Source organism: Aulonocara stuartgranti (assembly GCF_965226115.1).
Source record: "Aulonocara stuartgranti genome assembly, chromosome: 14".
Taxonomy (NCBI): Eukaryota; Metazoa; Chordata; class Actinopteri; order Cichliformes; family Cichlidae; genus Aulonocara; species Aulonocara stuartgranti.
In genome coordinates, this window is record NC_138950.1 from 5,745,000 (window position 1) to 5,762,642 (window position 17,643).

The 17,643-nt window shown below is 42.6% G+C and overlaps 1 protein-coding gene and 1 long non-coding RNA gene across 4 annotated transcripts in view; one reads left to right on the forward strand and one right to left on the reverse strand.

The window, feature by feature from the left end:
- The window catches only part of LOC309687453, a 30,907-nt gene extending 24,504 nt beyond the window's left edge, over positions 1-6,403 (forward strand). The window contains exon 3 of the long non-coding RNA XR_014270775.1: positions 71-6,403. This is a non-coding gene — a long non-coding RNA (uncharacterized lncRNA). The remainder of the gene's footprint in view (positions 1-70) is intronic.
- A 306-nt stretch (positions 6,404-6,709) lies between these two features.
- Positions 6,710-17,643, reverse strand: part of nova2 (NOVA alternative splicing regulator 2) — an 88,960-nt gene continuing 78,026 nt past the window's right edge. For all 3 annotated transcript variants that reach the window (XM_082502436.1, XM_082502435.1, XM_082502437.1), the window contains one exon: positions 6,710-16,579. In XM_082502436.1, coding sequence (XP_082358562.1) covers positions 15,557-16,579 — 1,023 coding nt within the window. In that variant the 3' untranslated portion in view covers positions 6,710-15,556. The remainder of the gene's footprint in view (positions 16,580-17,643) is intronic.

Sequence of the window (17,643 nt, forward strand, 5' to 3'; positions counted from 1 at the left end):
TCTTCTTACACAAAATTATCCTTTAACCTCTCTCAAGCCACTAATCCACTTACCTTCTGTCTCCTCAAAGCACTCTGTGGTTCTGACACAACCTACAGCACCTTTGGGAGCTGATCTAAGGCACAGTGTAATTCATCTTAAAACTGGAGTACATCCCAGTGGTCAATTTTCAAGCCATTGTACAGATGAGGAGAAAGGACGAGAACACATTCAAAGTAACTGTCAGAAAGATGTTGTTTTGTTTCTAAAAGCATCTGAGTGAATATGTTTTGTCACAAAAATGTTTATTGGAGGAAGAAGTGCCCTGGAGCCAGAAATAATCCTTTCTGTTAAGTAAGAGAAGCCAAACAGTGGAGGCTATTTCGTGTTAACTATGAAGCCAAATGCCACCTTTTATTGATATATTGTGAATATATTATAAATGACAACAGCATGGAAAGATATTGGGGGTGGTAACTATTTGAATCAACATTTAGCTCATTGAGCCATAATCAAACAAGTTTTGCTTGGAAGTAAAAGCAAAAACCTTACCTGATTAAAATTTGGCCTCTTCCACTAGTATGAGATTATTATCCTGAGAGCTGGCACCATTTGCATTGCTGCATTCAAAAGTCCCAACAGCAAGGCAAAGCATCCCTGTATATACTGTCTTGGGTTCATATGTTGGATTTTCATGCTGCTGTTCAGCACAAAAAAATAGACTTGTGTGAGTATTTGTTCTTAATGGCTCAACAAGGTTTCACTGCAAAATGCCAAAGGGTTGTTCAGTGACAGTGGTAATTCAATTCAAACCCCAATCACAGAGGCCTAGAGACCAGTTAACATGGGGAAAATGTATATCTGCTAATGGGTTGGCAAAGCGATGAAGGGCCCAAGACTGACAGGCACACTACAAATCAGTGAAACCTGGTATTCTCCCCCAAGATCCTTGAAGTCTGCAGACCAAATGCGCTTGGTTGTCCCAAGGTCCAGATTAATACACAGAAGAGACCGGGCCATGACTGCTCCTAAATTATGGAACACATTGCCCCTGCATATGAGGATCTTCCCAACACTGGATACTTTTAAAACCCGTCTAAAGACCCACTTTTATTCTCTGGCCTTTAAATCAAAATGTGTCTGTTACTATTGTTCTTTCTGTGATTCTATTTTCTCTTAATTTACATTCTATGTTATTTGATAAGTCTTCTGATTTGACTATTTTATTGCAGAGTACTTTGGTCAACAGTTGTTGTTTTTAAAAGTGCTATATAAATAAATAAACTTGAAATAAACTTAAACTTGAAACAGTTAATTAATCTTTTTTTTAAATGAAAATAATGAACCTATCACCATAAAATAATGTTTACTTAACAGGTACTTTTAGCTCCTAGTTGACACTGAGCGGTACAGATGTAAGACGATGGGGTGGTTAAAATCAAAGTCTGGGTCTCAAACCAGAAAAGAGGGACAGCTGGAAATTAAACTCATAGTGAATTCAGAATTAAAGATGCTGCTTGCCTCTCCAAGTGTAACCAAGTGTTGGTTAGCGCACTTCATTTCTAAGAGACAATAATGTGTTTGTGGTTTTTGGTTTAGCCAACATGAAATCTCTGCAGGCAGACCATCTGTACATATACCGACCTGCTGACAGACCAAACACACCTGGATCAGGCCAACCCCACCTCCCCATACCCACACTCCTAACACTGAACCTGCCACCCTGATATCTGAAGAAGCAGGTCGGTTCTCGCATGTCTGATTACAGGATGCCTGCTGGGAAATGTATTTTTTCCTACATACTATTTATCTTGTAATAATAATACATTATCATTATAACCCAAATAAAACCCAAATGAAAAGAGCATTTTGAAGAAGTGCGTATTGCTCTGGACAGAGAGCTATGTTAGTTGGCTATACTTTGAAAATTAATATGCAAGAGAGTATTTAAGTTATATTTGTCAATACTTTATATTATAAATCAAATGTTTAAGCACATTTACATACAAAAAGCATTTGCATGTGGTGTATCAATGTAAAATAAATAAAGAACACTATCATTAAAACTATTAATTTTTGAAACAATGGCTTCCACTTTGGGGGCACAAAGTGATATATTATTTTCCTGGGCCCTAAATCCCTGGATCCACCCCTGCTGGTAATCACTGTAAAATAAATTGCTCATGCCCCGTTCATTTAGGCTTTAAATCTGATCATTGACACCCCGTCACCTGCTGGTTGCTAGGGAAATTCATGTATTCCAAGACTGACTTGTAAGTGGTTCGTAATGTGAAAGATGGTAGTTGGAAACAGGTTGCAAATACGGATACGATACTGCACCAGAACCTCCTAGCAGTTGCTTTGGTTGCTGGCAGGTTGCTGCGGTCACCAGAGGTTCGCATGGAAGTTGTCTGCAAACAACAGCAAACTACTCATCAAGTGGTAGTGAAACATTGTAATGTGTGATGAAAACCAGAAATAGAGATTTTTCAAAGTAAAGGTTTCAGCCTTTGAAAACGGTTCGTTCCAGCAATAAGGCTTTTACTTTGAAAGCAAACCATCACCATTTCTGGTGTGCGACTCAATTTTTCAAGTTTCACTGCAGGCATACTGCAGGTATTTGCAGGCAAGTCAGCGCCTTTCATACAAACTACAAGCAAACGTGGCACTCAGTCTGCCCGCAACCAAAAGAATCACATTACGGTTTTTCCTGCACGCTGTTTGTGACCAGTTATACCTGGTGACAGGGAGGTGGTGTCTAGGTCTCTGTGACTGATGCTTTTGTCAGTAAGTTCAGTTTGAACTGATTTGTCAGAGAGCCTGGCACGCATATTTGTGGTATTTGGTCATAATAGTCAGAAATAATGTTATAATATAGTGATCAATTTGGTTGAGTTGCATCATTTAGAATTAATTAAGTCAAATGTATTTTTTATATGTCACATCCTGCGCAGGAAATGCCGTTAAGAAGATGCTGTTAGCTGTACAGACAGTTAAGTCATGTACTTCTAAAGGAGTTTTGACTTGTTTGTATCTACAGCTTCATTTTAGAGCCACATCAACCCTGAATATCGGTTGTAATTTTTTATATGACCGGTAAATCACTGTACTTGAGGTATAGTTTCTGAAATGTGCCCTATTATTTTGAGCCTGTGACTGAACTTTTTTGCCAACCCCACTGTTTTTCAGCGTTTCCACGTTTGAGGTTAAAGTCTACCAATAAAGTAGTTGCTGCTCCAACAGCACTTCTAGCTTCATAAACAACAAAAAAAGTAAAGTTTCACATAGCATTTATAGTGCAAAGTGTAGCGATGAACATCTCAGTGGTTAGATCTTAATACTGAATGTATTATGTAAGAATTGACTGTAAAAAGTCACTTTTACCCATTTTTTCCATATTGTATTTTTAGCTGCCCGGAAAGCCCGTATATGTTCTTGTTTGTGGCGACCTAACCCATCAGGAACAAAATGGCATGACCTTCTCGCTGGAAGCCGGAGGAACTTCTTTAGTGGCGTATGGAGAAAGGTGTGTGGGAGGAGAGTGACAAGAGGTTGGTCAGACCATGCTGTGAATTGTTTGTGACTCCATTTCCCAGGAGGCTTTGCAACAACAGCTCAAAAAGCCACTAGCCACTTAGCCGATGGCATGGAGAGGGCTGAGACGATTTGGCCAGAGGTCACAGGAGCTGACATGGTGGATGCGGGGGTGCAGGTGTTTGTTGATCGGATGACTCTGGTGCACAGGAGGATTGTGGGTAGATGGATATGTCAGAGAGTTGAAGCTCACCCCTTCTTGATTGTGATGCCTGTCGTAGGGAGGATGGTGATGTGTGGAAGTGGATCGAACCCTGATTTTCTTTCGTTCTTGACCCTCTCTAACACTTTGACACAACTACATCGAGCCCTCCGAGTGTTTGAATGGAAGCACATCACCAGCTTTAACTGTTGAAACTTACCTCGACTGCATTATCCAAAGTACCTTTCTCGGCACTGACTTTACAAATAAACGTGTGAGGGCTTACTCCTTAAGACTAAAGATGTTAATTTGCTTCAATGGTTTATTTTACCCATAACCATGTACAAATAAACAAAACCTTTACAGCTTTGTATGGTCACACATTTAGCATTCATTGGTCCATAAGCACTCCTCACGGCGACATGAAAACACTTAGTAGACACCGGCTGACTTCTAGCGTCGGTGTCTGAACGTTGCACTGACGTCACAAATGTACCATCCATTCTAACAGTTTCATTGCAAATAAAAATAGTCACATGCAATGACTGAAAAAAATTACATTACCTCATGTCACATAGAAAGTAAGCGAAAAGTTCCATCATTTAGAAATAAGTACTCTTCAGAGATTTGTCTCTCTTTTTTTCTTTTTTTTCCCTTTTTTTTTAAGTCCTAGACATTCTTTCAACAGCGTTGTTGGTCTCATTTGGGTTGTAAACATTAGTTACAGTGCTGAGCTCCTTTCAGCTCAAGCTCTCAAGAGAATTGGTCAATCAATACTATCAATCAACTGATGGAGAGGAATTAGTCAGTAGTCAATCAAACAAGGACTTTATCAGAGGAGGACATGATCGTCTTTGGGCTCAGTTAGGGGCAACAGGACACCAGTGAGAGACTGGAGAACAGACTAAACAGTAGATCTATATAAGACACCCTGAGAATCACAACTACATCTCTTTCATCTGTCATCCCTTCTTCCTATCCTCTCTCTTCCTCTATCTCTTCTTCTACGGAGCGATCATAGTCAGGTGGGCGTGGCCTCATCAGTTGAGAAAGATGGCTGGTTGGTAGGTTGTTTTGTTGTGGCGGAAGCCGGTTGCCATGCAACTGGCTCCTCTGTGGTTGGCATGGAGACAGGTTAAGGTGGATTCTGACCTGGTAAGGTAGTATGCAGCACGTACAGTAGTATGAACAGTAGAAATGTAATATGCAGTTCTGGGGAAAACAAACTAAATTTCATTAAATGACGCTGAAGAAATTAAACAGAACAAGTCCACCTCAGGCTGATTAACGGGTCAGTTCATCCAAGCTATCCAAGAAATAGTTTCTTACTTAGAGGTACAGTTCTTCTCAAAATCAAATTGACATTTTGGGCCATAGAGTTATTTATCCATCTCGATTTATTTGGTGTAAGCTGCCCAATTTTGGAGATACCAGCTTTTCGGTGTAATAAAACTATGCGGGACCCGGGCTGTGGTGATCAAGGAACCAAAAAACATGATTGGATGACACCACAACAGTAACTACTGAAGCCTGTTTAAGTTGCTGATTTATTTATTTTTGTAAGGCTGGGTTATCATCTCAACATTTCAAGTTATGTACCTCAAAATTTCAATGTTATAAATCCAAATTTGTACTTGTCGAGTGCTATTTTCTTAGAGTTTGAAAAGATTACTAAAAAACAAACAAAAAATTATCTTTATTATCTTTGATGTAATTTTTATTTCGCTTCTATGGAACTATATCTGCCACTTAAAGGAAACATGTAGCTAACCATCATCACAGCTCAGCTGTCTTGTCACAGGTAGATGCACGTTTCCTTCCACAGTTAGCAGGTGTAGTTTGGCAGAGAGAAAATACTTTCTACATAAAATTATTCACAAGGAGTTTCTTATATAACAGAGAAGGGCATTGCTGTTATTTGGTAAATGTAGCCTATCTCCTTCATTATTATTTAAGAGAAATCTGACTTCTGTACAGCTAAAATCTCCCAAACTGTTCAAGTCACATTCAAATTTTTTTAGATGGTTAGACAGCACCTGTCTTTTTGACTCACGTGGTGTTTTGACTTATCAGTCCCAGAAACTACAGCAAAGCTGTTTGCAGCGAGGGCTGTGGTTTCCTCAGAAATATATGCACACAAATGTGAATTAAATTTACATATGCATTTTTAATGCTGTGAGCACCACCACGGACTTAACTCCATTCACCTCCAGCGTTTTGGAGCATAAATTATTGACAGATATTGCACTTGTTGGGAAAACATTAAATATGGGTGAACTGAACCTTTAAAAGTCAAACAACCTGAGGGACACTTGCCTTGATTTAAGGAGCGCTTAGTAATAATCTCAAAGGTGAAAACACCTCGAATGAACGAAAGCAAGCGTATTTATCCCCAGATCTGTCAGCATGTAACAGTAGATTGTGACAGTAGTATGTTATCAATGGAGAACATCACATGGGGCTGACGTGGTGTGCAGCAAAGGATGGCGCAGGGGGAAGGCGGTAGTGGTGGACAGTGATTGGTTGATTTGGTTGGTCAGGTGACTGAAGGGGTTATGGACAGTCGAGTTGAGTCAGATCACATGATGAGGGTTTGCAGCTATAACGTCAGGAGGTTCCATCAGGAAGTATGGAAGCCTGACAAGTTTTAGCTTTTGGTGGACACTGGACACAACACCCACCCCGAACCCCCCCTCACAGACCCAACAATCGCACACACACACACATCCACGCAGACGCACGCAGATTCGCACGTGTGAGCAGACAGACACGCAAGATACAAGCACATGTGCACCATATTTTGCATAGACACACAAATAAACACAGGTTCGTTAACTAACACACATTCACGACACACGCTGCTCACACACACCCTCGCGCGCGCACCTCGATTCGCCCAAACACACATTCGGTCCCCACCCTCAGACTTGCGATGTGTTACTGTGATGATGCAGAGTGTGGTGGAAGGTGAAGAATAAGACAACGGAAGACAGGTGATGCTAAAATGAACATTTATAATGACTGCTGTTGCTGTCGCAAAATAAGAATCCTTAAAAAAAGACCTCATATATATTAGCACTAGATTGCCCACTTCACTGGTAATCCACAAGTCAAGAAACACAACTCACTAGGTTTTTTTCTCTTTACAAACACAATGCTACAATTACATTAAATATTCAGTAATCTTTAAGTCAGTTAATGAATGTTGTTAAAAGCAACCACTAAATACTAAAAATAAAAACAAAACAATTATAATATTAATTCACCTTTTTCCAGTCGTTCCCTTTTTCTCGTTGTGTTGTTATTTATTAATAGTATAATAATAGTCTGAGAAATAAATAGCTCATGTGGTGTTCTCAAGGCAATGGGGCAGGCAGCATAAATCAAGAGTGGAGCTCAGAGCAATGCAATGAAATGGTGGAGTCTAATCTCACACAGTCACTTTAATAGTTTCAACATGTCTTTGATGTGGAGGCGAAATATGGAGATATGATACAAGTTTGGTTCTGCAGGCAGCGGAGTGGTTGAGCGGCACCTGCAGAGGTTAATCATCTCTAAACTATCCTTCTATGTTATGTAAACTAGGACTGTATTGCACAAAAGTTAGCAGCTCATCTTCCTCATTTTGTAGCCCGGGAGAAGCTTAATTTCTTCTTCTTTTGTTTTTCAATTTTCCGCCTCCGCCTCCCTGTTTTTGTTTTTCTTTCTCCGACTTGGAGGAGCTGAGTCGAGCCGTCTTCCACGATGATATGTCTCTAACATGACCAAGCGTTTTCAATCACTATGGCTTGATGATTAAAAAGATACTAGTGCCACTACAACTCACTGTTAAGAAACATCAACAAATGTACAAAAGCAAGCCTACGTTGAGAATGGCTCGGACTATTTCTCAAGATTAGTATTATTATTTGATGAGCACACTTATCTAAAAAGTTGGCTAGCCGACATGAACGCTAAACAGCGAATACAGTAGGTAAATCAACACTAATAACAACAGCACAGGTTAACACAGTAGAACTAGCATAGCCGATTATACAGGCAGACCTAAGTATCGGATACAGAGGATGAAAAGTGTTACGATCGTCTACCGCGTCCACTAGTTTCTCTTTATGCTGCCCGCCCCTTTCTGCTCAACACTTCTCTCTTTACACCTCGGCAAAAAATCTGACAAAAATATTTACAATGAGAGAGAAAAAAAATGAAATTGTGGAGAAACAATTGTTTAGTGTTTTATCCTTTTTTTGTTTGTCTGCATTTTTTAAAATATTTTTTTCTTCCTTTCATATGTTTTTTTTTTGTTCTTTTTTGACTTATAGCTCCGAGAACTGTCCCCAATGGTGAGCAACAAACAAACAAACAAAAAAATCCAATCATATCAGCTAGCATTGCACAGTCTCAGAGAGGTTTTGGGGATGGAATGGAGAGTTATCGTCCAAACAGTTGGATGAACACAGAAGGGGGGTAGGAGGAGGAGGAAGAAGGTCAATAAAGTTCATGAGGGGGTGAAAGTTCAAAAAGTTCAAGAAGACAGAGGATGGCTGCGCAGCTGACGGTGCGTAAACACTCCCCACACCACTGCACTGGGGGCGGTGCATGTGTCGGCGTGCGTGGTTTGGATGTTAAACAACAACAAAAAAAATCATCATTAGAAAATGGAGGTTTTTTTTTAATCTTTCCCATCGAGAAAAATCAAATGGAGCGAGAGCGAGAGGGGTTATAGAGAGAGAGAGAGAGAAAGGTGGGGTGGGGGTATAGAAAGAAGGGGGAGGTGAGGAGAGTGAAAGGTGCCCCCAACACTATGGCACACAATCAATGAAGTCCCACAGGCTGAAGAAATGACAGAATTAGGAAAGCAGCTGGCATGAGCGGTAGGGCTTTTTTTTTAAGGTAGGTTGAGAGGCAGGACAGTAGGTAGGTAGCCAACCTGCAGAAGGGTTAATCCTTGTCGGGTTTAGCTCTGTGGGGGTGGTGAGGAGGAGGAGGAGGAGGAGGAGGAGGAGGAGGTGGTGGTGGTGGGGGGCAAGGTGCTGTTCAGTTGAGGCGTCATGAGCGACATCATGTTATGAGGGCGGAGCATGCTGGCTTCATGGGTGCTTCCAGGATGGATGTCCGACACACAAGAACAACTCAAAGAAACGCTTGGAATGGTAGTAGTAGTTGTTGTTGTTGTCTTTTTTTTTTGTTTTGTTTTGCTTTTTTTCCCTCTCTGTTCTATTTTGGCACTCGAGAGAAGAGACTCGTGGGAGGCGGAGGAGGAAAGTGTGTGTATGTTTGGGCGAGGAGGAGGAGTGGGCAGTGAAAGTGCAAAAAAAGAGGGCATGGAGGATATTGTGTTTGTGTGTGTGTGTGTGTGTGTGTGTGTGTGTGTGTAGGGGGGGTGGGGGGTGGAGTAGGGTAAACAGGCTACATACAGAAAATGGCATTTTGTTAAAACTGGTTTGGGTTAGAGCATACAGTACAAATCAAAACCAGGAAAATAATAAACAGAGAAACGAGAGAAGGAACAGAAAAACAGTGATATGACAAATGCAGTCTACCGTTGCTGGTGCTTCGATGGGGCCCGAGTTGGGGGAGGAAGAAGGGTGGAAAAGGGGGTGGGGAGCGGGGTCCCAAAAGATGTCTTAGATGTTGTTTTGAAAAGGTGGTGGGTGTGGGTGAGAGTGGGTTTGTGGAGGTAGGCGTGGCGGTGGAGGGTAGGCGGGGGGCAGAGAACAAGAGCTGGGGACTATGTCGGAGAGCCACACACCCACTGAGAAGCAATGAGGTCACCTGGCGAGCAGGTTAGAATTGAGTTTGCATTCCTCTACACGTTACAGTAAAAACAAAAGCCAACAAAAATAAGACATGAATAAAACATGGCTAGCCAGCTACGCCGCAACACAGACACCACGGAGCGGGCCTAAAGCAGACAAACTCAGAGGGCGGGAGAGAGAGAGGAGCATGCACATCTAAATACAATGCTGAATGAACACCTACAGTAAGGCTACCATCTACAGTAGTCTCGCACACTGACCCCCACCTCAGCTCGGCGTGCCGTGCACTGTAACAGCAGAAGGTTTAGTGCAAACGTGTCACTGAGGAGCAATAATGGAAATCCCGATCGTTTCCCCATCTCAGTTAGTTTTGTGAACAGCGGGCCACTTCCCATGACAACATCTGTCAGTATACGAAGCATGACCGCACTGCAAATCCGGAGAGAGACTTTGGCAAAAAAACAAAAAAATTTGACACCGAAGCCAATAGCATCTAATTAAACTGAACTGGGAAACTTAGGACAGAGAGAGACAGAGAGAGAGGGGAGGAGGGGGATCAGGATTCAAAACCCACACTGGCAATGTTCAGTGCTGTTTTTTCTCTCTCTCCCCGAGATCAGAGCCTTGGATTGCATGTTAAGGGAGTGAAAACACAATCTGTCCCAAATTCTGCAGCGAGTCACCCAAGGGAGGCAGGCGGTGCAGCACACAGCATAGTGTGTCTGTGCGTTATTTTGGATTTAAAAGTAAGGGAGGGGATCTTTCACCTCTTTCTCACACACTGTCTCTCTTTACGAGTCACTTGTGACCACGAGGGGCGGGACCAGAGATGCTCCATGTCATATTTGAGGTCAATAAGGTGCAATTCAATGACAAGACAAGCCAGAGCTCAGAGCGTGGGGGCTCAAAGGACAGACAACATATTAATACTGAGAGCCTGACAGAGTGCGTCGAGGGGTTAGTAAGGTTAGATTACAGAGACACACTAAAACACATGTAAGCCTCTACTGCACGCCAGTGGTCAGAAGAGTGATATGCAAACTTATGGAGAGGTGAGTACATTCATGGACAATCTCAGTCTATTATTTGAAAATAAATCCAGATTTTTTTTTTCTTCAAAAAATTGTTCGAAAGTTAAGTAGGAACTGAGAAGCGTTTAGTCCAAGCTCGCTCAACAAGTAGCAAAATAGTCTTAGGTTTGTTCGAGAGTTTTGTTCGTATCCCTCTGAGGAAGGTTAGACAGCTTAGCGACAAAATACTCACTCGGTCGTGACATCGAAATCAAACATCGTCTTCACCTGCAGCAGGTGGACCGGGACTTGACACGACTGCATCGAAAAACAACGAACATCTGAACGCGTGTAAAACAATACCAAAATGCTCTACCCTTATCGGCATGCAAAGATTTGTCTCCGAAAAATGAACAACACACACTTCCTAAATGGTTTTTCTTTTTTTTGTTTCTTTGATTTTTTTTTTTGTCCACGCTTCACTTTGATATCATGCAATATAGACGTGCAAAAAAGATAACATCTATTTCCACAAAATACATCTTCATCGTAACTATAAAAGGCTGTGTTTAAGAATGCTATCTAGTCACATTTTTTTTTTAGCATTATTATGCTAACCTATCACTATATTGAAACTCTAGCCCCAGAGTCATAGTGCTGTTGCATCCTGGGAAGAGTAGTTCCCAGAGGACAGGCTAACACTTGGCTAACATGGCGGTCCCTCGTCTTGTGGCAGGAGTGAAGAGGGATTGAACAAACTGCTATACTGAAGCGCTTTGTCTGTTAGTGTACCTAGTTCTCAAAAACTGACCCCCTATGTATTGATTTATAAATATGGTTCATTTGGCACTTTTCACATTTTCTTAATATAAAAGTATGTCTCCTCTTACCTAATGTGATTTAAATCAACACATTTACAGTTCTGTTTTGGCACAGGTTTTACTTGTTCAGGTTAAAATTATGCTCTTATTAACTTATTGTCAGCTTATAACAGAGCGTGTATTACACTGCTTGCAACTAGCCTCTCCAGCTAAAGGACAGATTTCGATATGTTTTTACCTTGTATTTTTTTTCTTGTTATTATTATTAAATAGCAGCATCTTCCACAAATTGAAAAAAAAATTACTCGTGTAAACCTATCCAACATCTACGGGTAAATCCAAAAGCTCCTACGGCACACAGAGGATAAGGGACGGGACGACACAACATGTATTGCTTCTAGTACTTGTCACATTTTATCTCAATCCCCTAACGTTATGATAACTAAAGAGATTAGCTGCTGTGTAAAAGACAGTCATCCTAAGGTTTAATTAATAAGATAAAAAAGAATTAAAGTATTAAATCAAATGGCACCTATATAAGAAATTTCAGTGCAGTTTTGCCACTGTAAACATACTGTGCTGCATGCACGCTTTCCAAAGCAGGGGGAGGAAACACGGCCACATGACTTTCAATTAATTAGCATTCAAAATCTTTAAATTACCTGAGTAATTATTGTTTCCGCTAAACAACTACATGTGACAAATTGCTTGTTTTGTCTGACCAACAAACCTAAAATTATTTTCCAAAATTGCTCAATAGATATTAAGTCCATAAATGAGTCTACCTGCAGAAAAAAGGCAAATCTTACTCTAAATGAAATGGAAATCAGCCTACTGAATGCATTCAGCACAGTATATTTCCATAGCAGAGCAAAAGCACACTGGCTTCCTGTGATCTTTTATGAGGTTTTGCAATAAAATCCAGTCAAACCCTATCAAAGAGAAATTATTCCCTCGAAATATGTGTGTGTTTGTGCAATGTTTTCCAAGCTAGTAATGTATCTCGTCACTGTTATGAAGTACAAACTACAAATAAGAGTGTTTATGCACTGTGCCCTGCCAGCTATGACTTCCTCTTCGGGCGTGGTTATTTTCTGATAGTGTCGCATTTGGTGGCCCGAGCCTCAGCTGCCCGAGGAGGCAAAGAGAGAAGAGGCTCAATCTGTGGCATTTGTCGGGGCAAGCAGCAGACATGCATTGATCGTAACACCAGACATAGTCACCCATGGAGCGATGTGGTAGGAGGAGAGGGGGTGTCAGGATGGGAGTGCACTGGAAAACTGAGGACGGGTGGGAGGGTGAGGAGAGTGTGGATGGTGTTAGATGGGAGTAAAGAAGCCTCCTTACCAAGCTGTGGAGATAAACCCTCACTGGCGCTCCAACAGAGAGTGACACATTCAAAAGCACAGTGGAGGATTTTGGGTCGGATTGGTTTCAAAAGAATCAAAAGGTCTGTTTGTTTAGTCTTAGAGGTGTTCCCTCCCCTCACCAGGCTTTTAGGTCAATAAATCAAATGCACCCCCTCCTCATTTTTGGCCTTTTACATTCCGTCATACTTCAGCTACTGTTAGAATTAAATCTCTGTCCAGGGACTTGCCTGTTGGATGTGCAGTACGTGAGAAAGACACAGCTGCGATAGGATATTGAATTTAGAATTTGTTCCAGTCTCTTTAATCTACTACTGGACACCTAACACTCCCCAACATCCTGCCCCCTAATTACGAAACACTTTTCCAAGATAACAGGTAAGTAGGATCTAATTGACCTCAATTGATTGATCCTCTTCATCGACCTAGTCTCTTTCACCTCCGTCAATATTCAGATATGATGTGCATTTCCGGTGAAGTTCTTCATATGCATTCTACATATATTTCATATATGTGTGTTTTTTTCCCTGCCATACAAAAAACCATCCAGTCAACGATGCCATCTATAGCACACATCCCTGACCTCATAGGTCGAGAGAAACTCTCCCTCGCTTCACAGTGCATTAAGACAAAAAAAATTCAGTGTACTCCGATTGTTAAAAAAAACAGACAAAAATAACACGACACAAACAAAAAAAACTCAACAACAGAAGAAACAACAGCATCTTCAGCAGCCTCCTGGGTCTACAGTGGGCAGTAAATCCGTTTCCGAGGGAGACCTACAGCTTGCCAGAGGCAGAAATGAGCTCAGCTCCCAGGACATATGTTAAAAATCTCTCATCTGCCCTTCATCTCATTGGCAGTTGGACGGATGCGTGATAAGAGCAAAGGTCAGTGAGCCTATTTATCTCCATTACTGATATGCACGCTGCCGTAAAAAAGCAAATCTACTAGCGAGGCTTGCAGATTCAGCAGTGGACCCCAGATAAACGACGTTCCTTTGTCACGTTTCAGTGTTACCTCCGACTAAATGTTTGCATTTCTCAGTAGTATCTTGTTAGTCTTAATTGCTCTCACTCTATCTAGTCTGTGGTTTGGGTTAATCCGAAGGGTTCGGGTGTCCACAGGCCGAGCAGCAGTTTATCCGAGAATTAGTTTCAGTTCAACTGGATTATTCATTTTAGTTACAACTTTACAATGCAGGCAAACTGCAACAGGGAATATAAACAGCAGTGATCTTTTGCAGCATGAGCTAGGAGCTAAGCATGATAACCAGGTAGGTTAATTCAGCTGCACTGCAGCCTGTGGTACGAGAGGTTTAGAGCTTTTCTTGCTAATCTAGAAGTCTTACTGCAGTCTGCATCATAGATATGGTGATTTCCCTTTTCTAGCACCAAATATGGCATCATAATGTTCTGTTTCAGTGTGAAAACGTGTGCGTGTCTGTGTGTGTTCCCTGTTCTTTTCTTTGACTGGATATATAAGGTGATCCTTCACTGTAATGATCCTAATGCCTGGGGTGGCTTTCTTACTGGACTTAAATAAGACATATATTACACTATGTGACATTACTATTCATCTTCAATCCACTTAAATTAAAACAAAAGAATCAAATCAAAAATAGTCTCATTTACATTCATGTCAACCTGAATTCACAGATTAAAAAAAAAACACAACTGAGCCTTATATGGGTGAACTCATTAATAAATAATGACGAAGGTAATGATTCCTATATCGACAATATAGTTAATAGAATTATCACAGCAGACTGCAAAAAATGCCATAGATCCTGTGTGTTTGCCGCAGCCTGCGCTGTATCGCTCTTGTCGTTTATGGGTTTTTCACTATGTGAGGTCATCGGCGTGCGCTTCGCCTTTCTATCTGAGACGTTAGAGCCACACGTGGGGGTGGGCGTCACATGCTGTAACACCCCTGCAGCGCTGCACTGCTTGTGGGATACATCACAGGTATGGGAAGGTGTGCAAAAGAAAAAAAAGTGCCCGGTTGATTCTCTTTCCCCGCACCTCTGCCCAATTTCACCTCACCCTTCATCTCCCAGACGAGGGGACGAGGAGGGAGGTACGATCATATGCGGGTGAAGTAATAGAAGGTGTCGGCGGTGGGGGAGGAGTCAAGGGCATTTCTTCTCTCGCACACCAGGCTGAGGTTTGCAGTCTTGTTTGTTATAAAACCCTTGTAAAAGGGAGAGGGGCGGGTCAGGGGAGCAAAAAGTGAGAGGGGCATTCAAGGGAGGTGGGGCGAGGGGTTTGGGGTAAATCTCCTAGAAGAAAAAACAAAAACCCTACTGGAGGGTGATGGGTGTGGCCTGCAGGGGGAAGGAGGGCTAAGGGTTGTTTCCGTATTGGGTTCGGGGGCGGTGGAGGGCTGAACCCTGCAAAACCCCAACCCTCCGCCTTGCCGCACCCATGCCCTTCCCTCCATCCCCCCACTTCCTGTAGCCTCTCAGGCAGTCGGCCTGTCTACATGGCATTCAGCTCTGTCCACACAATACACAAACAAACAGACAGCTTAATTTACTAAACGAAACAAAACAATAAAACAATAAACAAAACAATAAAAAATCCCAAAAGGTCAAGACGTTAAGTAATAAAACCTTATTTACATTTTGCACATTTTTTTCTTGGTTTTTCAGCGTAATAACTCGCTCCTCTCCCTCCTCGTCTTCTCAGCACATTTTTGCTTTGCGTCAAAAAAATTTTTTTTAATAGAGAATACTGAAAACACGCAGAAGAAAACGGTGCGAACGATTCCTTCCGACATTCTTGCTCTCCTCTCCTTTTTCCATTCTCACTTTTTTTTATACTCCTCCCCCAAGCCCCCACTCTTTTTTTTTCCTCTTTTCCTCCTCGTTTCTCATCGGCTGTCAGGTTTAGCCCACCTTCTGTGGGTTGGTGGCGCGTACCCCCTGCTCGTAGGTGATTCGCTGGCTGATCAGGTACTGTGCAGCCTGTGTGGCGGCCTGGGAACCTGTGATGGTCACCTTCCTGTTCCGAGTTCCAGGAATGAACTCGCCCTTCTTGGAGATCTGGATCCTGGCGCCGGTCAGCTCCTGGTACTCCACTAGCGTCTTCCCTCCTTTCCCCAGAATGGCTCCCACTAGGTTTTCTGGCACAGCGATCTCAACCACTTCCTTTGCTCCTTCTGCTAGCTTCTCTGTGGCCAGTAGAGATGATGCCACAAGTGGTGAAGCAGCGCTTAAGTAACCATTGGTGGCCCCTGTAGCAGCAGCTAGGGATCCCAGAGAGAAGCCTCCAAGACTGGCTGCAGGGTGAGCAGCGCTGGTGGATGCATCGCTGGCATAGGATGCTAACAAATTAGCTGCAGCAGCTGCTGCTGGATTTGCATTAGCCGCTACTGCGGCTAGAACCCCTGAAGCAGCAGCAGGGTTGAGCCCCAGGCCCAGAGAGTTGGTGTTGTAACCATAGCTGGCCAGAGTGTTGAGGGCAGAAGTGATGGCGAGCAAGTCGTTGCCTGATAGGCTGGACATAGTGGTTGGGAAGGCTCCAACCCCAGCCAGGCCTGCCTGGCCGAGCAGAGAAGAAGCCGTAGCCGCGGCAGCGGCTGCGGCAGCTGGCATGACCTCGGTTGAGTTGGCGTACGGTGAGCCGGTGGGGTTGGAGTTGGCGACTGGCCCTGTGATGTTGGAGTAGGAGATGTTGAGGCACGAGGAGCTCTGCGGGTCCTCCTGGATCTTCTGGACAATGATCTCCACTGCTTTCCGGTTCTGTTCGGGCTCGCCGCTGATGGTGACCACACGCTCCTGCAGGTTGATACCTTCTGGCTTCTGGGATAGCTGGACCCACGCCCCAGACTGTTCCATCACTGCCTTGACTGTAGCTCCGCCTTTACCAATGATCAATCCTGCTGTACTGTTGGGGACGATCAGCTTGGCCTGGTGGGAGGTTGGGCAAAAAAAGAGATAGGTTATTACTTAGTTATCGACGTTTTAAAGTACATTTACCCAGCAGAAATATAAGTGATAGATTTGTTTCTTTATTGATCAGGCAATTAATTCCACTACAATCCCAAAGAGAAGTATAAAGTCAGTCTTTCTACACAAATGTGTTTATCAGTGTTACAGAGAGATGTTCCTGATGTTTTACACTGTTCATGTTCAGCAGAGAGGGAAACGAGGCGATGTCTCACCTGTGAAGTTACGATTACACATGCATGATAACATCCCATCTTGAATTCAGTGGAATTATAAAATGAAGACGACATTATACAACGGACGATGAAGGCTCCTGTTTGCGAGATGCAAAACAGTGGGAGCTGTCTTTAGAGGTGTCCTTATAAAGGACGGGAGACAAAGAGATCCAAAGAAGAGATGAACTGAGACTGAACGATGTCTGAATACAGAGAGGAAGAAGGAGAGTTTCTGATGCGCTGTGTTTGTGCGTGAATGTGTGTCAACAGTGTAAAGATGTCCTGAAAGGAGAAAGAGCTGACACAGCCACTGAATAAAATGGACTGTGCAGGAGCAGATAATGAGTAAAGAGTGTTTTTTTTCTTTATTACTTTGGTACACAATAGCAAAAGAAGAGAGAGACGCAATGCGAGTTGGTGAGAGAACAGGAGATGAAGAGTGGGAGGGAAGGATGGATGAGAGAGAGGGAGAGAGAGAGAGGGATTGCAAAGAGGCTACTTGTGTGGAAAAAAAATAACATTGACTCCCAGGGGTCAGCGTTGCCATGGAAACACAGCTCCAGCATTCAAAGGGTAGTGAAAGGGAGTGAGACACACATATGTACACACTCTCCTCACACCCAAACACGGCGCAGCATATTTAACTTATATGCATACAGAAATTAACAGAACAGTAATGCTCGCCAGTCGATGAATGAACTTAACGCACTTCATTTAGCCTTTCACAGTTAAAAGAGAATTGATTCACAGTGCATTTCTTAACAGCTGGAGACCATTTCAGCCAGGACCAATATAGCCAAAAGATGATTG